Source organism: Orycteropus afer, unplaced genomic scaffold (assembly GCF_000298275.1).
Source record: "Orycteropus afer afer isolate SDZICR_OR568_19922 unplaced genomic scaffold, OryAfe1.0 scaffold00001, whole genome shotgun sequence".
NCBI lineage: Eukaryota > Metazoa > Chordata > Mammalia > Tubulidentata > Orycteropodidae > Orycteropus > Orycteropus afer.
Genome location: NW_006921588.1, coordinates 27,724,485 through 27,749,152, shown reverse-complemented (window position 1 = coordinate 27,749,152; position 24,668 = coordinate 27,724,485). Strand labels below are relative to the sequence as shown.

At 40.0% G+C, this 24,668-nt stretch overlaps 1 protein-coding gene across 1 annotated transcript in view; it reads left to right on the top strand.

Moving 5' to 3' along the window:
- The first annotated feature begins 3,064 nt into the window (after window positions 1-3,064).
- The window catches only part of RAPGEF4 (Rap guanine nucleotide exchange factor 4), a 476,530-nt gene continuing 454,926 nt past the window's right edge, over window positions 3,065-24,668 (top strand). Inside the window, exon 1 of the mRNA XM_007941530.2 lies at window positions 3,065-3,129. Within this exon, the coding sequence (XP_007939721.1) occupies window positions 3,065-3,129 (65 nt within the window). The remainder of the gene's footprint in view (window positions 3,130-24,668) is intronic.

The following is a 24,668-nucleotide window of genomic DNA, read 5'->3' as shown; positions in this document are numbered from 1 at the left end:
AGAACACTTAATTGTGCTCGTGAGGAAACTACACGTAGAACTTGAGGCAGTTGTTCGAAAAGAACAAGGGGATACTAAATGGTTTAAAATCAGAAAAGGTGTGTGTCATTTCACGATACTTATTCAACCTGTATGCTGAGTAAATTATTTGAGAAGCTGGGCTATATGAAGAAGAATGCAGTATCAGGATTGGAGGAAGACTCATTAACAATCTGTGATATGTAGATGACACAACCTTGCTTGCTGAAAGTGAAGAAGACTTGAAGCACTTACTGATGAAAATTAAAGACTACAGTCTTCAGTATGGAATTATACCTGAACACAAAGAAAACAAAAATCCACATAAGTAGACCAAAAGCAACATCATGATAAATGGAGAAAAGATTGAAGTTGTCAGTGCTTTCATTTTACTTGAGTCCACAATCAATGCCCATGGAAGCAGCAGTCAATAAATCAAATGATGTATTGCATTGGGCAAATCTGCTGTAAAAGATCTCTTTCAAGCATTAAAGAGCAAAGATGTCACTTTGAAGGCTAAGGTCTCAGATTCAAGCTATAGTATTTTCAATCACCTGATATGCATGCAAGAGCTGGACAATGAGGAAGAAAGACCGCAGAAGAATTGATGCATTTGAATTGTAGTGTTGGTGAGGAATTCTGAAAATACCATAAACTGCCAGAAGAACTAACAAATCTGTCCTGGAAGAAGTGCAGCAGAAATGCCCCTTGGAAGCGATAGTGGCAGACTTCATCTCACCTACTCTGGTCATGTTGTCAGAAGGGACCAGTCCCCTGGAGAGGGATGTCATGCTTGGTAAAGCAGAGGGTCAGTGAAGAAGGGGAAGGCCCCCAATGAGATGGACTGACACAGTGGCTGCAGAAATAGGCCCAAACAAGCAAGGATTATGAGGATTGCATAGAACCGGGCAGTGTTTCGTTCTGTTGTATATAACGTCACTATAAATTGAAGCTGACTCAACAGTACCTGGGGGAGCTCTGGTAATATAGTGGCTAAGGCACTTGACTGCTAACCAGAAGGCTGGCGGTTCAAATCCACCAGCCACTCCTCGGAAGGAAGATGGGGCAATCTACTTCCGTAGTGATACTGCCTCGGAAACCCAAGGAGGGGTTGCTATGAGTTGGGGCCGACTCGACGGCACATAACAACAACAACAGCAACAACAATCTTTTATAATATTTTAAATGTGATCTAGCTTACACATGATAGAAGTGATCAGGAAGAAGGTCACTGGGGCTGGGATGTATTGCTGGAAGAACACAGTAGCAGTCTGAAACCAGATCCTGGCTGTGGAGCAGAGGGCAGAGAGCACCTTCTAAGGAGGGCTTTAATAGGACAGTAATTTTATTAGAGGAGCTCTGGTAGCGTAGTGCTGTTCAAACCCACCAGCCACTCCTCGGAAGGAAGGTTGGGCAATCTACTTTGGTAGTGATACTGCCTCGGAAACCCAAGGAGGGGTCATTGTGAGTTGGGGCCAACTCAACAGCACATAACAACAACAATTTTATTAGGATAGAAGAAGTATCCTGAAAAGCACTTGATGTTTCATTCTCTCCAGTCTCGAACTTCTTTAAAATAGAGAAATGAGATGTGGGTAGGAGGGGGAAAATAAAAACAAAGAAACCAAAGTGAGGAAAGCAGTGCTATGCCTTTTTCACCATTGTACATCCCTAAACTCTATCACAAATATAAAAATGGTGCTTACTTGGTTGTTTTTTGGTCAAGTCGATCTGACTCATGGAGACCTCATGTGTACAGAGCGAAACTGATCCATAAATTTTCAAGGAAGTGACCTTTAGGAAGCAGATTGTTAGGCTTGTCTTTTGAGGCATCTCTGGGTGACTTTGAACCTCCAGCCTTTCTGGGCAGCATGTAAATGTTTGTGTCACCTGGACAGTCCTTATCCGAAAGATTTTACTTGTCCTCAAATTCCTAAATAACCGTTAGTGAGTATTTTGATTTCTGGAAGAATGTAACTAAACTTCTAGGCATAACATTTGTTGTGAAGAAGACTTGAAGCACTCACTGATGAAGTAAGTGCTTCCTTACAATACACAGGTCCTTATGATAATCATTCAACACTACACCCATGGAAAGACTGGCACACAGAGCCAAGCATCCCCGTTAACCCAAGTGCCTTGGGATCTTGGCCCAAATCCCTAAATCTCAGTTTTGTAGTAACCCAAGTCCTCCCAATTCTTCATTGCATTTCTTTCCATTATGCAGATGGAAGCCCAAGCAGGTCCAAGGTTTAAGGCCAGTGGCTTCCCTTTTTCAATCTGTCGGTAACCCCTGTCACTCTTTCTACTCAGGATCCGCTGACCTCTCTCTACCTCAAACCATACATGCAATGTTTCTTCAGGCTGTCCCAGGTCTTCCTCACCGTTTGGAGAAATTGTCTCTTGGAGTCCACACTCAGAGACCACTGTGGGTGTTCTCATCGCAAGCTTCTATCTCTCTACACTTTATCCCGTTTTAAAGGTGAGTAAGAAATCGCCAGCAAGTTTTGTCAGCTGCTGAGGAAGACTAATGCGTTTCTAAGGAAACAGAGAGGCAGCAGCCATTTTAGTGGCATTTGCTGTATGAAAAATATATAGACACTGACAACACCCCCCTCCCCTTCCACACACAAACTCATAGCACCTTCCCACCTTCTCCGTTGTAGAGGCCCCAAGGTGAGGGGTGGGGCCCAGGTCTCCTGGAGACGTAGTGGCCACCTGTCGCAGGTGGACGCACCCGGGGTCGACACCTGTCCCCCGGGCGGGACTGCGGGCCACGCCATCCGGGACGGACGCCGCAGTGCAGCCTGGCAGCAGCGGGCTGGCGGCTGGAGCCTCCCCGCCCCGCCCCTCTGGTCCCCTCCCTCACCAGCCCCCCTGCCCGGCAGGCCCCGGGAGCCCGCTGGGAAGGCGGGCCTGTCGCCGCCGCGCTCGTTGTGGGGCGGGCAGAAAGGAGTAGGGTCCGCGCTGCGGGCGAGGCGGAGGCTGAGGCGTAGGGAGTGCGGGAGGTTGTCGCAGCCGGGGACTCCGCGCGCCGCTGCCCAACATGGTCGCTGCGCACGCTGCCCATTCTTCCTCCTCAGCCGAGTGGATCGCCTGCTTGGATAAAAGGTATCTCGGGAAGGGCCCCCAGCCGGGGGCCGGGGCTGTACGCTGTTGCCTCTGCCCGGAGCCGGCCCGCGGGCTGGGCCGCTGGAGCAGCAGCCAGATGCCTGGGGCGCAACGCGGCTGGAGCTGCGGGTGTCTAGGGTCCCCTGAGCGGGGGAGGAGGCTGAGAGCCCTCGTTGAGAATGTAGAAGGGCACAGACCTAAGCCTCTCCTGGGGTGCCACCTGCGTGCATGAGCTTATTACACGTGGTGGAGAAAATGCAGTGCAGCGGGGAGAGAGAGAACTGTCCTTTGCAACCCCCCCGCCCCCTCCTTACCATTCTTCCCGCTCCCCGCCCACCCTCGACCCCAGCCTCTGCTCTTGGATGGGGCTTTATTTTCTCTTGACATCACGGGACAGAAGAATAGTCATACCGTCTTTTGACTATTCACGCTATTAGGGGTAGATGTAATTTAAGTTTTAAAGAGGGGAAGGGGAAGAGGCAGGGTAACGTTCTCTTTTTTGTTCCTGAAAGCGAAGTGTGAGGGACCCAGTGGAGCTGTCAAGTCCCTTGCTGAAAATCACAACTCTGTGCCCCCCCACCCGCAGTCACTCGCTCAAGGTCTGTGCTCGGAAGGTCACACAGGGGGTTGCTTTCCTCTTAATACTTTCTTCTTGAGAAAAGACCCTTACTCTAAAACAATTAAAACCATAAAACATTCCAACTCCAGCCAACAGCCCTGTAAGGAGGGTGCTGTGTGTCATAGTGGACTGCAATTGTTTTTCAGCTCTGACAGTATAATATTCTGTTTGTCCAGATTGTAGGTTTAGCAGTAAACATTACACAGTATGTTAGCAATTATAGTTTATTACTCTGATTAAAGGTGATGCATCTGAACTTTTAAGAACTGAGCAAGGAAGCTTGCAGAGCGAATTGCCTCTGAATTTGAGAGTTAGACCCAGAAGGGCAGTGATTCACATCCTGCAGCTATCTGCATGACATCTCTGTTTGCACTTGTGTAAAATATTTTATGCTCTGCCATATTGAATTTTTTACAATTAGCAGATTCGTAAGCAGATCAAACTTGAAAATCTTAAATGTGATATGATCAGAATACTCTACTTTTATAGGCCTTTGTTGAAAAAATTAAGTAATTTGAGAAAAACTAAATGTGGCTCATTTGAATAACAATATATCTGAGAAATAATCTTGACTTTCATTATCACACAGTAGCAAGATATTTTGGCAGGCAGTGCCCTATTTATGTCTAATATGATATGTATTAATATTAGACGAGTTGCATGTAATAAATAGTAAGAGAATTGAAGTGATGGTTAAATCATTTGGAATTAGGTAGAGGAACTAAAGTATATTTAGGTGAAGAGTCTGCTAATGTGATAAGCAATCTAAATTTAATAGTTTAGGAAAGATGAATTATAAAAGAAGAGAAAATCAAGTGCTTTCATTTAAGCTATAAATAGCAGTGCTTTCTCATGAGTGAATTTTTTAGATAATAGATTGCATATTTCTATTTGCAGAAGTGCAAATGGCATGCCATTTTTGAGCCATTGGTAATTCACTGGAAACCCTTTAGTCAAAAAGTATTTATGGTATTTATGGCAAAATCATATAGCAATACTAATACAAGTGGGGTTTATTTGACTCTGTCAAATATAATGTGTATCTTCCCAAATGACTGTTTGAAATGGATTTTTAGAACATAGTGCCACAATCTAAAGCCACCATTCACAAAGGGGAACAATCTACCAGAAAAAAAAAAAAAAAAAATTCCTCCATATATATGGAGCCTGGCATTAGTGGAATGTAGGAGAATAGATAGATCAGTAGCTAAGGGTTTTAAGCCCAAAGCTGTCACCAGCTCTGATGTTGAACATGTCACTTTTACTCTCCTGAGTATTTGAAAAATGAGCATAAGACTATCTGCCTTAGCTCCCAGGCATGAGTGGATTAAAAAAAAAAAAAAGACAGAACAAAAGTACTTTGAAAACTGTGAGGTGTCTTGTAAGTATTTTATTTTGTTTTGTTAAGAGAAGCTTGCATTTTCCATAATGTTGATGCCAGAATTCCTACATGAAAACAGTTTAGGGGTGGCAATCTCATTGTAAGAGAGCTTGGGGGCCTTGTTTTGAGGTTGCATTTTTACTTTGTTTATTTTTCAGGAGAGAGGAAGGTTGAGGGTGTTGTGGAAGTATCTGGGGAAGTCCCCTGGAGCTACCACTTGGTACAGATACTGCCCTCCATCTTTCTGAGAAATGCAATCTTGATATGCTGTTAGAAGCACCATGCTGAGCACTGAGGATGCAACAAAAATGAGGAAGAAGCAATTGTACATTTGGGTTGCTTATTGGCTAGTGGGATGGAAGCAGGTGGTGAGGCAGCTACATAAACAACTAACCACAATGCAATATGCTAAGTACTTTAATGGAGATGTATAAAGTGTTTTGGGAAAGCAAAGGAAGAAGTCATTGGCTCCAGCAGGGCACTTCCCATAGGTTCTTTCCTAGATCTGGGAAAATGAGGGAAATTTCTGCAGGTAGAGAGCTAGGGAGGGCATGCCTGGCAGAAGGAGCAACTTGAGCAAACACTCAAAGGTGTGGTATATAAATATGCTAAATTTCTTCCCATGCACAAATTCTTCATGTAACCAAATCTATAATACAGTAATGTACAGCTTACTTTGATAAAATTTTTTGTTATAGAAAATTTGAAGCTTATACAAAAATGGAGGCAATAGTATAATGAACCCTTATATGCTGATTAGAGTTTTGCTGCCAGGACCTTTTTCCATAGCTAGAGAATTTAGTAAGAATATATGCATTTTGCAAATGACAACTGTTGTGGGCGGCTTGAAAAAGAGGAACCTGGGTATTCGGAATAAAACCAAAAAGTGTCAAACCCATTGCCATCGAATTGATTTTAGTTCATGGCAACCCCATGTGCTATAGCATAGAACTGAGCACCACAGGGTTTTCTTGGCTCCTTGGAAGCGAGAATGGTTAGACTTTGTCTCACTTACTTTGGTACTTTGGTCATGTTGTCAGAAGGGGCCATTCCCTGGAGAAGGATATCATGCTCAGCAAAGTGGAGGATCAATGAAAAAGGGCAAGGCCCTCAACGAGATGGACTGACACAGTGGCAGCAATGATGGGCTAAGGTATAGCAAGGATTGTGAGGCTGGCACGGGACCGGACAGTGTTTCGTTCTGTTGTACATTGTTCTGTTGTTGCAGTGAGTTGGAGCTGACTCGATGGCACCTAACAACAACAACAATCTTTACAGAAGCAGATTGGCAGGCCCTGTGCAGTGCTGATGGGTGGGTTTGAATTGCCAACTTTTGGTTACTTTATGAGTACAAACCATTTGCATCCCCTGGGGACCTCGTTGGAGATGAAAAGGGAAGTTAGAGTGGAAAGTTTTCAGGAACAAAGGGATTTGCAATGAAAATTGAAGGAAAAAAAAAAAAAAAGGACAGTATAAGGCCTCAGACGTGAACGTTAGGTGTGCCTAGCAAACTTATCATAGACAGGACAATGTTGCACAAATGTGCATATAGAGGAAAGGGTTGAATGATATGTAGACATAGAAATTAGATTAAAGAAAGATTATCCAAAGTAGTTTATGTATCAAGTATCCAGCTCTGGGATTACTATAGGTTCTAGGAAATAAGATTCTACACATACTAATCTTAAAATCAGAAAGACATTGAACGTTTGGATGGACATTCAGACATTGAAAAAAGTATCAGCAGACATATTGTTAAAGCACAACAAGCTTAGGAGCTCTGGTGGCATAGTGCCTAAGGCATTTGACTGCTAACCAGAGGGTTGGTGGTTCAAACCCACCAGCCACTCCTTGGAAGGAAGATTGGGCAATCTATTTCCGTAGAGATATTGCCTTGGAAACCCAAGGAGGGGTCACTATTCTCATTGATTTTATAATTTCTCCTAATCAGGGATGATAAAAAGAATGAATAGTGCCCACTATTTGGGACTTAAGATAGCTGTTAATTTTTCAGTGTCCTGTCTAGTATTTAATTTTAGTGAAAATATTGTTTCCATAAGACTTTCAATGTATCACCTGGGAATTTGAGAACCATGCTTACTTAAAAGATCATAGTTCTTGTGATTGGTAAGGGAGCACTATGAAGGAGCCACATATATTCACAGACACATAGTGAATCATTGCTGATATTCATTAGTGTGGAGCAGGAGTTGACAAACTGTGGCCTGTGGGCCTAATCTGGCCTGCCACCTGTTTTTGCATGGCTCATGAGCTAAGAGTGGTTTTTACATTTCTTAATGATTGGAAATAAATTAAGAGAAGAAGAATATTTTGTAAGCCATGAAATTTATATAAAATTCAAATTTAGATGTCTATAAATAAAGTTTTATTGAAACACAGCCGTTCTCATTTGTTTACATGGTGTCTATGGTTGCTTTTTTGTTCCAACAGGGGAGTAGATTAGTTAGCTAGTTACAAGAGACCATATGGACCCACAAAGTCTAAACAATTTACCATCTAAAATTTTATAGAAAAAGTTTGCTGTTCTCTGCTGTAGATGAAAGAATCTAGTTAAGTGATTGACATTGAAACCATTGCAGTAGAAAGAAACTGCCTTCATCCAAGAAAAATTCTACAATGCCTGCTTTCTCATTCTTTAGTCAGAAATACAGTGAGTAGGAGTTCTTCAGATGATTGGCTTAGTTGAGGACCCTGAGAGATCATAGGCCAAAATAGGAAATGAAGTTACTGTGGTATATATGTAAAAAAAATTGTGATCTTTCAAAAGCAGCTAAGGAATTTTTTAAATTAAGGTTTTATTTTCTTTTAAAATGCCTCTTAGGCAGTTTCTTTGCATCTGACTTACCCCAAATAGATGTTGAATTAGCTATTTTTGTGTGGTTGAGTGAGAGTGAAAGAAATCAAGTAATGAATTAGTTAAAAACCAAAATGCTTTGTAGCACACATGTGAGAGAGAATGACTCAGATGTCAAAGACGCATCAGTCATGGCCCTACCCTTGAGGAATACAGAAGATCAAAGAAGCAAAGAGACAGAAGGGTATTGCTGGGGTAGGCCAGTATCTACCAGGCAGACCCTAAGGGATGACATTATTTTGGGGAAGTCTCCAGGGTTCAGAACCAGCCTTACAGTCTTGGAGTACTGATTTGTCAGCATACCAAGAATTAATATGTCTTCCAATGACAGATATGTGGGCATCAAATTCTCAGAGACTGTAAAAACTAGAATGACAGTTTATTAATTTGACAGTAAGATCTATAACATTGGAGAAGTGGACACTCATATCTGACTAATGTATCTTTTCTTCTCTAGGCAAGCAATATGGCAAATCCAATTGTCCACAGAAGTCCATTATGCGTTTACAGTGAGAAAAAAATCTTCTAGGAGGTCAGGACATTTACGTTTTCTGGCCAACACATTCTCTTCCTAGAGGGACAGAGCCCACGAATTGAATTATAATCAGAAAGTAGTTCTGGAAACTTCTGACGACAGCTTGGCTGTCACCTTTTCCACTTAGATGACCATTGCATTTGCTTATTTAGCATACTTTGTTCAATACTGTAATAACAGAAGTCAGACCCCATTGTAATTGCCTACTTACTTCCCTTTTCCAACTCTTGACATTAGTCCCTGTATTTTATTCATCATCTTATCTCCACCTTCAGCACAGTGCCCTGACTATAGAAGGTGCTAATAGCTCAGGGTGAGATGGCCAGAGCATCTCCCCTCCCCAGGGAGCAGTGGCATCTGCTACCTTGTAGGCAAGTCCTTGATGACACCCTTTACTTGGAAAGGGCTTGGATGGGCACTCTCAACACCTGCCAGTGCTTCTCCTTCTGTGTTTCCTTGTCTGATTCATTTCATTGGCCATGCGACACAGGTCTGGCCAATGAGTCATAGCAGAAGTCTACTGGCAGCTTTTAGGAAAGCTTGCTTCCTGATGAAAGACACAGCTATGAATAGTTTTTTTTTTTTTTTTAAATGAAATTGCATAGCTCTATTCTAATTCATTATTTTTAAAAACAGCACTGCTTTATTAAGGAAAATTAAAAAATATACAAAAAGAAGCGAGAGCAATATAATCGTTCCCTCGTACCTTCTCAGCTCCAATAATCATCAACTCATACCCAATATTGTTTTATTTATACCTCTATTCACTCCTTGTCACCCCAGGGATTATTTTGAAGTAAATACCACACATAGTATTATCTCATCTGTAAATATTTCAGTATATATCTCTAAAACGTAAGGACTCTTTATAAAGAAAACAATGCTATTATCACGTATAAAAAGTTTTGACAGTAGTTCCCTGTTGTTGTTGTTGTTGTTATTTGCCGTCGAGTCGGCCCCGACTCATAGCGACCCCTCCTTGGGTTTCCGAGGCAGTATCACTACGGAAGTAGGATTGCCCAACCTTCCTTCCGAGGAGTGGCTGGTGGGTTTGAACCGCCAGCCTTCTGGTTAGCAGTCAAGTGCCTTAGCCACTATGCTACCAGAGCTCCTCTAGTATTATAATAATAGTTCCCTAGTATTGTAAAATATCCAGGCAGTGTTCAAATTCCACCATTTGTCTTATAATTTTTTCTTTTTTTGCAATTTATTTGTATCAGGATCCAAATACATTATAATGATATGTTGATATGTCTCTTCTAATCTCTGGGTTCTCCCTACATACAGATCTCTCTTTTTCTTCCTTGTAACTTATTTGTTGAACAAACTGGTATTTTTTTTTATGGTCTGAATTTTGTTAGTTGTATCCCTTGGTGTCTTTTAATATAGCCCTTTGTTCCCTGTATTTCATGTAAATCAGTGTTTGGATCTAGAAGGTTGATTGGCTCTAGATTTGATATTTCTTAGGGGCAAGAATACTTAACAGTTGTTGTTGTTGTTATTTGCCGTCGAGTCGGCCCTGACTCATAGTGACCCCTCCTTGGGTTTCCGAGTCAGTATCGCTACGGAAGTAGGATTGCCCAACCTTCCTTCCAAGGAGTGGCTGGTGGGTTTGAACCACCAGCCTTCTGGTTAGCAGTCAAGTGCCTTAGGCACTAGTAGTGACGGCATAATGTAAAGTTACCTCTGTTTGTGATAAGGCAGTATATTGCTTTGAAAGTTTAATGCTTGGCAAACTGTCTTAGTACTTGACAGCTTCATGGGGGACATCTCACTGTAGCCCCAAACACATGGGCATGCATGACATCTGTAAGTAAAACCACATTAGAGGACAACAGAAACTAATACATAATCAAGGGTTAACCTTTATACCGCTGACTGTATTTGCCCAGGATTTTACAATGCAAAATTTCAGCTGAAGCTGGACTCCCACAGACCAGGCATATAGAGTGGTTAGGTGATGGGTGTGCCCAACCACCAGTGGGCCTGAAAGAGGGGTTTCTGGTCCCCACACCCTCAGCCCTGCAGCCTGGCCTCTTGAACACAGCCTAAGAACATGAAAGACTTCAGAGGAAAAGTGAGGTAAAGCAAAGCAAAGTCAGCCTCCATGTCTTAGTCTGGATTGCCCCAAACAGACTTCTGGTTCCTCTAAGGAGGGTAAGACTGGAAAATCCCTTTTATTTCTAATTTCCTCTGAATTTATTCCTGTTAGTAGTCAAATGTCTTAGACCTACACCATCAGAGCTCCTTATCACCTGTCTGTGGTAGTTGCTGATTCTCTAGGACTCTTTCCCTATCCCCAAAGCAGCTAACTTTTTCTTTAACCAGTTAACCAGTTGTCATCGAGTTGATTCAGACTTAAGATAGGCCCCTGTATGTCAAAGTAGAGCTGTTATCCATAGCGGTTTCAGTGGCTGATTTTTCAAAAGTTGATTGCCAGGTCTTTCTTCCCAGAATTTAAGATATATATATATTTTTTAGTCACATTTAAGTCTATCTTCATGCATCTTGAACAGCGGCAGTGAAAGGTGAAGTTTTCTCCTAGTACCTTCAATTCACAAATGAAGGAGAGAGAGAGAAGAAAGGCCCTTGGGGGTGTTGAGAGACTGAGGAAGAGAAAGAGGTTAGAAATAACTGGATGGGGAGAATGGTGGAGGAAGACTAGGCCATTATCTAAAAGAAAGCAATTTGACCGGCTGGAGTGAAGGCAGAACAAGGTACTCAGCTATATCTGGGTGCATCCACTTCCTTCTCTTCCTTGAAAAGAAAAAAGTGTCGTCATTAACCTCTCTTCTCTTCATACATGCTCTTTCTTGGAGCACCCATCCATTATCTTGGCTTTTACTACCTGGATTACTTAACTTCTATGTCCTTGGCTTATCTTCTCCACCAGACATATTTTTGTTATTCTGTTGAATGTTGTTGTTATTGTTGTTATGTGCCATCGAGTCAGCCCTGACTCATAGCGACCCCTCCTTGGGTTTCCCAGGCAGTATCACTACGGAAGTAGGATTGCCCAACCTTCCTTCCGAGGAGTGGCTGGTGGGTTTGAACCGCCAGCCATCTGGTTAGCAGGCAAGTGTCTTAGCCACTATGCTACCAGAGCTCCCATTCTGTTGAATAGTCCCACATAAATATCCCATTAACATTTTCTAGCAAATATTGTTTTCCCTCACCTTCCTTGTCTATGGACCTAGTAAATCAAAATACTTATTTTTGTGACCTCTCTCTCTGGTGGCTAGGTGGCCATGTGACACGGGTCTAGCCAACTAAACATAGCAGAAGTCTACTGGTGGCTTCTAGGAAAGCTTCTGCTTTCCTGATGAAAGACATAGCTGTATTTGGCAGCCCCCTCCTCTCTTCTTCCTGCCTGCAATGACAACCTAAGGCTGGACCTGTGGCAGCCATCTTGTCATCCCAAAAGGAAAGGTCAGGAGAAACACAGACTACAGATCTGACTTTGTTCAGCTTCTGGACCTACGTCACCAGTCATCTACCTGATTTCTCAATTTGTAAAGAAGGAAAACACCATTCTTTATGTAAACCATTCTTTTCAGATTTTCTCTTTTGCATTTAAAACTTTCCCTAATTAATACTTATGTAAAATTAATCTTTCTCAACCCCCTTCTTCATTACCTTTTCCTTCTTATTTTCCTGTTCTTAAAATAACATTACTGTTCACTTATTCTCAAAACTTTGAAGTTACCTGTGATTCCTCCCTTTTCTGTCTCCCTTTTTACATCTACCCCATCAACAATTATTCTCTTGGACTTTATATTCTACTATTTTATTTCAGGGCTTTATCATTTGGATCTCCTTATTGTTTCCTATTTCCAACCTAAAAAACATGACATATTCAAATTAACTTTGTTTTAGGGTCAGGCTGTCCACTAACCATATGGTGTTGGACAAATTATTAACTTTTAGAAACTGTGTTTCCAAATCCTCAAAGGAGGCTGTCAGTACTTACTGTAAGGGCTGCGTTGGAGGTTTGTAAGGTGATGCAAGTGACACATCATGGTCTAAAAGTAGAAAGAGAGTATAATGTTAGGGGTTATAATGTTAGGGGTTAAGAGCTTGGGCTTTTTAACATTTTAATTATATGTTCATGAGGGTTATTAGCTTGTCATTTTCTTTCCTTGTAGCGTGTTTGCCAGTTTTATATCAGGATTATGATTTCATAAAATGAATCAGGAAGCATTTCTTCTATTTTTTTCCTTTCCTGTATTTTTCAATGTGTTTGTGTAATATTGCTATTTAGATTCTATTTCTTCTTGTGTCACATTTAGTCAGTTATTTCCAGGCTTTGAACCAGTTCTTCTCAGTTCAGTTATGGCCAAGGCAGGAAACTGGAACAGACTCAAATTTTTTACATTTGACTGAACTAGAATGATAATTGAAATGGGAAAAATTGTGGTTTAAAGCCCTGGTAGAAACTTTATGTCCTTCTTAGAAAATAAGGGCCGCATACATATTGCATAGCAGTCTAATCTCTTGCCCATTGGATTTTGAGCAGAGGTGGAAAAAGAGGTGCCCTGCTTAAAGATGGCCGCTGACCATGCCCCTTTAAATGTGTGTCCCTCTCTCCAGTCTTGCCAATTATCCAATCTCACACATCAGAATTCTGAAAGAGCTCACTACTCCTCGTTTGAATCTCCCATTCCAGGGCTTTGACCTATAATTTTTCCCATTTCAGTTATCATTCTGGTTCACTCAAATTTTAAAAATTCAGGTCTGTTCTGGTTTCATTTCATTGTCCATGACTGAACTGGTTCAAAGTGGTTTAAAGCCCTGGTTGTTTCAAGGAGTTTTCTTGTTTCATCTAAATTACCAAATTTCTTGGCACAAAGTTGTTCATACTATTATGTCGTTATCCTTTTAATCTCCTTAGGATATATAGTTATGACCTCCCCTTCATAGCTTGTATAGGTAATTTGTTTCTGCTCTTTTTTTCTTGATCGATTTTGCTAGCAGTTTCTAATTTTTGTTAATCTTTTTTAAAAAATAGACTTTATTTTAGAGTAACTTTTGATTTACAGAAAAATTGCACAGCAAGTACAGAGAGTTCCCATACACCCTCCTATCACTCCAGCACCCTGCAGACATTTTCCCCTATTATAACCTTGTGCATTGTTGTTGTTGTTGTTCTGTGCCATCGAGTCAGACCCGACTCATAGTGACCCCTCCTTGGGTTTCCGAGGTGGTATCATTACAGAAGTAGATTGCCCAACCTTCCTTCTGAGGAGTGGCTGGTGGGTTTGAACCGCCAGACTTCTGGTTAGCAGTCAAGTGCCTCAGGCACTACGCTACCAGAGCTCCTACATTGTGCATTAGTGTGGTACATTTGTTAGAATTGAACCAATATTGGTAAATTATTATTAACTAAATTTCATGTTTTACATTCGACTACATTCTTTGTGTGGTACTCTTTGTATTCTATGGAATTTGACAAGCATATAATTTCATATGTCTACTATATAATAATAATATAATCATACAGAATAGTTTCACTGCCCTAAAAATGTCCTGGGCTCCACCTATTTATCCCTCCTCCATTTCTCTGAACTCTTAACAACCACTGATCTTTTTACTGTCCCTATGGGTTAGTCTCTTCCAGGATGTCACATAGTTGGAATTATATAGTATGTGGCCATTTCAGACTGACGTCTTTCACTTAGCAGCATGCATTTAAGGTTCCACCGTGTATTTTTGTAGCTTGATAGTTCATTTCCTTTTATTGCTAAACAATATTATGTGGGTGTAGCACAGTTTGCTTATCCATTTATCTATTAAAAGATATCTTGGTTGCTTCCAATTTTTGACAATTATAAATAAAGCTGCTATACAGGTTTTTGTGTGGACATAACCGTTTGATTAATTTTGGTGAATAAATAGGTGTGTGACTGGTGAATCACATGGTAAGTCTATGTTTATTTTTGTGGGAAATTGCCAACCTGTCTTCCAAGGTGGCTATACCATTTTGCATTCCCACAAACAATGGATGAGAGTTCCTGTTGCTCCACATCTACACTAGCATTTGGGGGTCAGTGTTTTAGATTTTAGTCATTCTAATAGGTGTGTAGTGATATCTTATTATTGTTTTATTATTAATATTTTAAAGATTCAAATTTTGTTTCATTTTTTTCTATTGTTTGAGAAATTTAATTGATATCTACCCTTTATTTTTCTAATTCTATCTACTCACTTTGGGCTTAACTTGCTTTTCTTTTTCTGGCATCTTAAGGTGGGCACTTAGATAATTAATTTTAAACCTTTATTCTTTTATGATAGAAGCATTGGAAGCTATAATTCCTCATGGCCAGCACAAAGAAGGAAGAACAGTTACATCATTATTCAGTGTTCACAAACTCAAACCTCCTCCAGAGAAGAACAACTAAGCAAGCTGGAACTAGAACCTGTGGCCCTTTCACCCTCATGAAGATATTGTGTGATGTGATGAACAATATCCTCAACAATGTCCTTACAGTGAATCAGGAATGGGTTTGATAGGGCTCTTTCAATCTATCTTGACAGCATAATGTCAAAGGGACACTGAGAGAGAGTTGTTCTCCTAGGGGGACAATATAATATACAACTCTTTGTCTGATTTAATTCAAGAATAGGCGTTTTGGTTATCTAGTGCTGCTCTAACACAAATACCACAAGTGGGTGGCTTTAACAAACAGGGATTTATTCTGGTGTAGTTTAAACTCACTGCCATCGGGTTGATTCCAACTCATAGTGACCCCCTTTGGGTTTCCGAGGTGGTAAATCTTTACAGAAGTAGATTGCCCAGTCTTCCTTCCGCAAAGTGGCTGGTGGGTCTGCACCACCAACCTTCTGGTTAGTAGTCAAATGCCGTAGGCACTATGCCACCAGAGAGTTCAAAGTGCCAGCTGGGTGAAAGCTCCTAGACCTTGGGCTTCAGCTCTGCCTCTTGCCCCCAGCCCACTGAAACTAGAGACTTCTCTTAACTCAGGCAGCTGTTGGTTGCTGAGGCTGACAAACCCAAAGTCAGCACATAAGATGGCACAGTCCCAAGATTACCAAATAACATAGTAGGTCACTAGTTCAAGTTCAGAGACAATCCCTAGATTGGTAGGAAACATGGCAGGCTGCTGAATGAAGACTCAGCTACATACAGGGTCCAAATGTGCCAAAAGCCCAGAGACCTTTCTCAAAGCTGCCTTCTTATATGCTCGAAGCAGACCTCATCCCTAAGGCAGCTACTCAGCTGCTCCAGTAAATCCCACCATGTGGCTGATTACAGTCTCTTCATGGGAAATAACTATATCCAGATGCCCAGCCACTTAAAACCAGGCCCAGACATACAACTTAAGTACCACAGTATGTTTTAGGATATATTAGGAATAGGTGGATTATGTCTCCATAAGTCCTTTATAAATAATGTCATTTACTTATTTTTTGCATCTGAGCTATTGATAATCTTTATATTTGGGTAGCAATGACTTAAAGTAATATATTCCCCAGTAGATACATGGAATTCTGCTACTCTATGTTGTTGGTTTTGATGAAGAATAATATGAATTTGGAGTTATCCAAAGTAGGGGAAAAATGGTATCCTTCTTTGACAGTCAAACAAGGATGTATGGCCAAACAGTAGTCCACACCTGAAGATGTGGGGCAAGAATGCATTCTCAAGGAGTAATGTTGGTACCACTTAGAGACAAGTGGTGGTCAAGAATAGGTTATACAACAGAGCACAGCCCGTCTAATTGTTGCAGTAGAAACCAAGGAACCTATGCCATATGTTAACTGCACTGAAGCAATCTTAAAATGTTTAGGTTTGAGTAATATAATTTTCTGGAAACCCTTTCACAGAATAAAATTGATTGTAAATGTAAGCATATTAAATAGGATGGTTTGCCTTTTGGATTATCATCTACAAATTGGTTATCAGTTCAAGAACCTCTCTCTTTTTAAATTAAATGGGAAAATATTTTTAAAGGTCCTTAGAAAAGGCTTAATAATTGGAGATGTTAAAAACAAATAATGGGAATATCTTTGATAAGAAGCAGACACTATTTGCAACTTAGTAATGGTCCTTGATATTGTATATGAAATTTTAGTTCTGTTTAAATCCCCATGAAGATATTCATGTTTTGCATGGTGTTTCGGCTCTGGCAAACTTATTTTTACAGTCACTGGTTGTTTATTGAACATGTTATAGAAAAAATTGAGTTCTTGGATCTTAGACATTTCCTTAATCTTCATTCAGTCCTGACTTTAACAAACTTTGAACATACTGATGATCCTGTAGATGGTGCAGGGCCAGACAATGTTTAGTTCTGTTATACATCAGGGCACCATGAGCCAGAGCTGACTCGATGACAACTAACAATAACAATAACAACATGAAGATACTGTGTGTGCTTCTGACTGTTGATGCTGATGGTGGCTGATGGTGTTATCAGTATCTTCATCCTACTGTTGGACTTTTGATTTTCATGTTTAGCTAGTTTAGTTTTTTGTCAGTGATGAATTTGCTTGTTATTTGTGAGGTCAGTGCTCTTTAGGTCAGTCAAGTGCTGGACTCCTAGGATCCCCAACAATTTTTCATTTTCAGCTTTTGTTCACTGTCTTAACTTTTCTATCATTCTACCAACTGCCATTTGATAATGTTTATGTATTGAATTCTTCTCACATTCCCCTCAACAATTTATTAAATGATAGGGAAATATGTTTTAACATTTTATTCACATCAAAAATTCAAGGCAGTTGGAGAACTTGGAATCTTTGTTGTGATGCTGGGGCATCCTGCTTACAGCAGACTCACTGTAAATATTCACTAATGGCATCTGAAGATCTAGTTTGTAGAGTTAGATCTACTGAGTCAGTGACCAGGTCTTATGTTTTATCTACCCCAAGTTATTAAAATACTTAGGTCAGGAATCTCTGTTTAATAGTTCACATCATCAGAGTTTAAACAACAGGCTCTGGAACCTTGATCATTTTGCCTGCTATGGATACAAGAGGGTACAGATACACCTAATACCAAGAGGAGCATATGTATAATAATGCATCTTCAGCTAGAAGGCTGATCTCTGAAGCATGTCCAAACTTGGTGCCCAGCTGTTCAATGGAAATAGTTTTATTGTGCTCTTTCATTTCCTTGTGCTGTAACTGTGTTATCAGCCTGTGAATAGTCCCTTATCTTTTCCTCAATTGAATTTTACAGTATCTCTACTGCTTTGTTCCTAGTTTTCAGCACTTTATTCAATGTTTATCTTAACAACTTTAGAGGTTCATTTTAGAATTCAACATTCAACAGAGTAAGGATGTCAAAGCTCATTTTTAAAAAAATCCATTGTGTTCAGATGATTAAAACATTTTTGTCTCTATCATTAGAAATCCTAACTCTGAATGTCCTCAGGAAAAATGGGCAATGGAACAGATTTTCAGAGGCACTTGCAGAAATCAAAAAGTGGATTTTACTTAAGCCTGGCTTTGTTTCTGACAGAAAATCATAAAATAATCAAATTGCAAAATCAAAATAATAAAAAACATGTTTATTTTTAAATTTTAATACATGATGTATTGCATTAGGCAAATCTGATATCTTCAAAGTCTTAAAAAAAAAATGTGACCTTGAGGACCTGACCCAAGCTATGACATTTTCAATCGCCTCATGTTGTTGTTGTTGTTGTTAAGTGCCGTCGAGTCGTTTCCGACTCATAGCGACCCCATGCACAGCAGAACGAAACACTGCCCGATCCCGCACCAGCCCCACAATCCCTGCTATACTCGAGCCCATCATCGCAGCCACTGTATCAATCCATCTCGTTGAAGGCCTCCCCCTCTTTCGTCGACCCTCCACCCTACCAAGCATGACATCCTTCTCCAGGGAATGGTCCCTTCTTACAACATGACCAAAATAGGTGAGACGAAGTCTGGCCATTCTTGCTTCCAAGGAGCATTCTGGCTGCACTTCCTCCAGGACAGATCTGTTAGTTCTTTTAGCAGTCCATGGTACTTTCAGCATTCTTCGCCAGCACCACAACTCAAAAGCATCAACTCTTCTTCGGTCTTCCCTATTCATTGTCCAGCTCTCACATGCATACAAGGTGATTGGAAATATCATGGTTTGTGTCAGGCGCACCTTAGTCCTCAAGGAGATATCCTTGCTCCTCAGCACTTGAAACAGTTCCTTTGCAGTTGACTTTCCCAATGCTACACGTCGTCTAATGTCCTGACTGCTGCTTCCGTTGGCATCGATTGTAGAACCAAGCAATGTGAATTCCTTGACAACCTCAATCTTCTCTCCATTGATTGTGATGCTGCTCATTGGTCCAGTTGTGAGGATTTTTGTTTTCTTTATGTTGAGATGTAATCCATACTGCAGACTGTATTCTTCAACCTTCATCAGTAGGTGCCTTAAGGCATCCTCACTTTCAGCAAGCAAAGTTGTATCGTCTGCATATCTCAGGTTGTTAATGATTCTTCCTCCAATCCTGATACCACGTTTTTCTTCATATAGTCCAGCTTCTCGGATTATTTGCTCAGCATATAGATTGAATAAGTGTGGAGAAAGAATACAACCCTGACGCACTCCCTTCTTGATTTTAAACCATGTAGTGTCCCCTTGTTCTGTTTGAACGACAGCCTCCTTGTCAAGGTACAGATTCCTCATGAGTACAATCAAGTGCTCAGGGATTCCCATTCTTCTCAATGTTATCCATAATTTGTCATGATCCACACAATCAAATGCCTTTGCATAGTCAATAAAACACAAGTAAACCTCTTTCTGGTATTCTTTGCCTTGAGCCAAGATCCATCTGACAACAGCTATGATATCCCTGTTCCACGTCCTCTTCTGAATCCGGCTTGAACCTCTGGAAGTTCTCTGTCAATATACTGCTGCAAACGTTTCTGAATTATCTTCAGTAATATCTTACTTGCATGTGATATTAGTGATATTGTTCTATAATTTCTACATTCTGTGGGATCATCTTTCTTTGGAATGGGCACAAATATGGATCTCTTCCAGTCAGTTGGCCAGGTAGCTGTCCTCCAAATCTCTTGGCATAACTGAGTGAGTGCCTCCAATGGGGCATCTGTTTGTTGAAATATCTCAATCGGTATGCCATCAATTCCCGGAGCCTTGTTCTTCGCCAGTTCTTTCATGGCAGCTTTGACTTCTTCCTTCATTACCATTGGTTCTAGATCATATGCCACTTCCTGAAATGGATGAAGATCGATCAGTTCTTTTTGGTACAGTGACTCTGTGTATTCCTGCCATCTTCTCTTGATGTTTCCTGCATCATTCAATATTTTGCCCATAGAATCTCTCACTATTGCAACTCGAGGCTTAAATTTTTTCTTCAGTTCTTTCAGTTTGAGAAATGCTGAGCCTCATATACATGCTTAAGATGGACAACAAATAAGGAAGACCGAAGAAGAATGAGTACATTTGAGTTACAGATGACATGTGTTGGCTAAGAATAATGAATATACCATGGGCTTCCAGAAGAATGAATAAATCTGTCTTGGAAGAAGTATAGCCAGAATGCTCCTTAGAAGCAAGGATAGTGAAACTTCATCTTGCTTACTTTGGACATACTCCAGGACCAGTCCCTGGAGAAGGACATCATCCTTGGTAAAGTAGAAGGTCAATGAAGGAGAAGACTTTCAGCAAGATGGACTGACATGGTGGCTGCAACAATGGTCTCAAACACAGCAAAGATTGTGAAGATGGTGCAGGACTAGGAAGTGTTTCATTCTGTTGTGCATGGGTTGCAGAGTCAGAACCAACTAGATGGCACCTAACGATATATATTATTTATTGCTTTCAGGAAAAGTTTCTATATATTAGGGAGAAGGGAAAATGAATAGCAATAAAATAAAACAGTGGATGGAATTATTTTAAAATGCTGAAACATTTTCTAAAAGAAAGCTTCTTTCTAAGTTGAACACTTGATTTTCTTGTATTTATTCACCTACTATTGATTTTTATCTATTGTAAATAATTTTGCAGTCAAATTCTATCACATAAGGATGCCTCTACAAAGCAGAATAGCATTTGAATCTATTCCTTTTGACTTGGGACAAATAACACAAGCCTAAAATTTATTTCATGTGCTGAATTCTACTTATTTATGTAATTATGTTGACATAATAGATACTATTAATGGGGTTTTATATCATAGGATTTATACTCAAGGGATTTAAAAAGATAAAAAATGAGTAATGAAAGAAATGATAAACCAAAAAACTAAACTTATTGCCATTGAGTCGATTCTGACACATAGCGACCCCATTGAGTTTACAAGGCTGTAAATCTTTATGGAAGCAGACTGCCCCATCTTTCTTCTATGGTGAAGCTCGTGGGTTTGAACCACTGACCTTTTGGTTATCAGCCAAATGGCTTAACCACTACACCACCAGAGCTCTTTAATGAAGGAAATGATGCTGTTGTCAGGTGCCGTTGAGTTGGTTCTGACTAATAGAGACCCCATGTACAACAGAACAAAACACTGCCCAGTCCTGTGCCAGCCTCACAGTCCTTGCCATACCTGAGCCTGTCATTGCAGCCACTGTGTCAATTCATCTTGTTGAGGGCCTTCCCCTTTATCTCTGGCCCTCCACTTTACCAAGCACGATATCCTTCTCCAGGTAATGGTCCCTTCTGACAACATGACCAAAGTGAGTGAGACAAAGTCTGGTCATTCTCACTTGCAAGGAGCATTCCAGCTGCACTTCTTCCAGAACAAATTTGTTAGTTCTTTTGGCAGTCCATGGTACTTTCAGTGTTCTTTGCCAACACCACAACTCAAAACGTCAACTTTTCTTCGGTCTTTATTATTCACTGTCCAGCTTTCACAGGCATATGAGGTGATTGAAAATATCATGGCTTAGGTTAGGCACACCTTAGTCTTCAAAGAGAAATCTTTGTTTTTCAACGCTTTAAAGAGGTCTTTTGCAGCAGATTTGCCCAGTACAATTCATTATCTGATGTTCCACTGCTGCTTCCGTTGGTGTTGACTGTGGAAACAAGTGATATGAAATCTTTGACAACTTCAATCTTTTCTCCATTTATCGTGATGCTGCTTATTGGTCCAGTTGTGAGGATTTTCGTTTTCTTTATGTTGAGATGTAATCCATACTGCAGACTGTGGTCTTTAATCTTCATCAGTAAGTTCTTCAAGTCATCCTCACTTTCAGTAAGCAACGTTGTGTTGTTTGCATATTGCAGGTTGCTAATGAGTCTTCCTCCAGTTCTGATGCTATGCTCTTCATATAGTCCAGCTTCTGAGATTATTTGTTCAGCATATAAATTGAATACATATGGTGAAAGGATAGAATCCTGACACACTCCTTTCCTGATTTTAAACCATGCAGTATCTCCTTGTTCTGTTCAAATGACAGAGGAAAACATTAAAAATTAGCTCAGTGATGTTTAGATGCCAAAGACGGTATCTGAGGCAATCATACAACTCTTTGGCTACAACTTGAGGGACATGTGCCACAGATGCTACCACCACATCCCTTCCTCTTTCTTGGTTTGTGAGAGTTGCTGATGGATTGCAGCTGAGAACTGGCAATGTGCACACTCCCCTACTTCTTTCTGAGTATTACAGTTGATGTATGTCGACATGTCTTTCTCCTTCCAACCCGTTAACTTACTAGAAGGAAAATGGCAGGATCTTATGAAAGGTTATGAATCCCTATGTTAAAGAATTATAGTGGTTATTTAGAAGAGACCAAAAAGATATAGAACTAGGCTAAAGGACGATGAGGATTGGAAAAAAAAAACAACAACAACAAAAAAATAAGATGGAATAGGAAAAACAAAAATACGTAAAGAGACCACTGAATGGGTTCTCTGCCGCTCAGAGAGTTGTACTGACTCGTTGTTACGAGTAGAATTAAGTTGGTTGCAAAATAAATTACATAAAATTGCCAACTTTATTGGTATATTAGTAATAATAATGATGATCATGATGGTACCACTAACAATATTAATTGTAGTAGTTGTTGATATTTAAAAAAAAAAAAATTATTGTGATTTGGGCGAAAGTTTACAGAGCAAACTCATTTTCCATACAATTCATACACTTTTTGTTTCAGGACATTTATTGCAATCCCAATACTGTAACAGCCCTCTTCCCACTTCCTCCCTGTGGTTATCTTTTCCCTGTGCCCTTCTTTCCTATGCATTCCTGCCCTCTGAGCTATCTACCTGTTCAAATCTGCCTTTCTGACCTACCATGGTTGATTGTTGTAAGGAGTATACCTACCTGGTGTAAATGTTCACCTTATATGTCTTTATATGTTATTTTTCTGGAAACCATGGAAGTGAGTTCAATTCCAGGCCCAAAGGGTGACTAGAGGGTCATAGTCTTGGGGGTTTCACCAGTCTCTATCAGACCAATAAGCCTGGTCTTTTTTTTTTTTTATGATTTTGAGTTTTATTCTACATTTTTCTCCCACTCTATCCAGGATCTCCTATACTGATCCCTTCTGGAGTGGTTGACAGTGGTAGCTGGGCACCATCTAGTTCCTCTGGTCTCATGGTCATATAGGCTGAGGTTTGCATGGTCTGCTAGTCCCTTGGACTAATAGTTTCCCTGCATCTTTGGTTTTCTTCATTCTTCTTTCTTCTCCCCTGAATGAGGGGAGACCAATTGTTGCATCTTAGATGGCCGCTTACAAGTTTTAAGACCCCAGTTGCTATTCACCAGAGTAGGATGTAGAACAATGCTTTTGTGCTATTTTTTGAACAACTGATATGAAAGGTACAATGCTAAGACCTTGATGCATGTATTCCGTAATCCCTATAATCATTCTGCAAAGGATTTTTTGAAGAAATTTTTTTTTTCTGATTAGCAAATAATCAGAAATGCTCATTAAAAATTATTTTAAATTGCAGAAAAAGTCAATGAAGATCTCGGAAAATAAAGTTAGAACATTATGTTTTAAAGTTAAATTGGTTATAAACGTTTTTATTTAATACAGTAGTACAATATTAAACATATTTTGTCAGGAGGAATGTTTTAGATTTGTTTCTGAATTTAGAATATTCTCCTAAATTCTCTTAAATGTCAAAAAGTACTCATACGATAAAGAAACTAAGGAACAAAACAAAACAAAAACCAAACCCACTGCCATTGATTCAATGCTGACTCATAGTGACCCTATACAAAAAAATACACTAAAATGTTATTGGTGCTAGAGTTTTTAGAAATATGTTAACTATTATAAGCTAGAAATTCACTGATTTGGCCCTGATTAAAATATAGTGTAAATCCTGGGCCATAATTATTAAAGTGCCTAATGAAGAATTTTGAGAAGATCACACAAGTGCTGTGAGATTGCAAATCATTAGGTTAAACATCACCCTTTGTTTTTATAAATCTGTAAGTATAAATTTTATACTTATAGATTTATAAAAACCAAGGAGTGGTCGTTGGGTTTGAACCACCAGCCTTCTGGTTAACAGTCAAGTACCTTAGGCACTATACCACCAGATCTCCTAAAAACATTGTAGATACCAAAAATTTAAATGGAGACAACCCACATTTCCTCCTAGCAGCATAAAGTACATTTTCTGGTGACAGAAAACTTCCTTGTGATTTTGAAAGGTTTGTTTTAATATTAGCAAGAATCAGGGAATGATAACCTTAACATTACAAATATTTGTTACTAACCCTTGTTAGGGCCTTGTTAGTTGAAAATGTTTTTATTCAGTTAAAATAGTATATCAGTCATAGAAGTTTGCTTTACCTCTGAAGCCAATGATAAAATAACTAATTCAACAGTACAAAAAAAAAAAAAAAAAGACAGTTTTTCATCCATTCATCAGTTAATAAATATTTGGGTTGTTTCCACTTTTTAGCTATTATAATTAACACTGCTATCATACTATTATATTAATACTGCTGCAACAGTGGCAGGGATCCAGGTAAGGGGAGGGACACAGACCCCAGCCCCAAGAGGCAAGAAAGTAGGGGGAGGGTGGAGAGGTTTCATACAGCTAAGGGAGATAAACTTGTCTGTCGGTTTGTCATATCGTCATGGCTTTTGTGTCACTGTGATGCTTGAGGCTGTTCCACTGGTGTTTCAAATGCCAGCAGGGTTGCACATGGTGCACAGGTTTCAATGCAGCTTG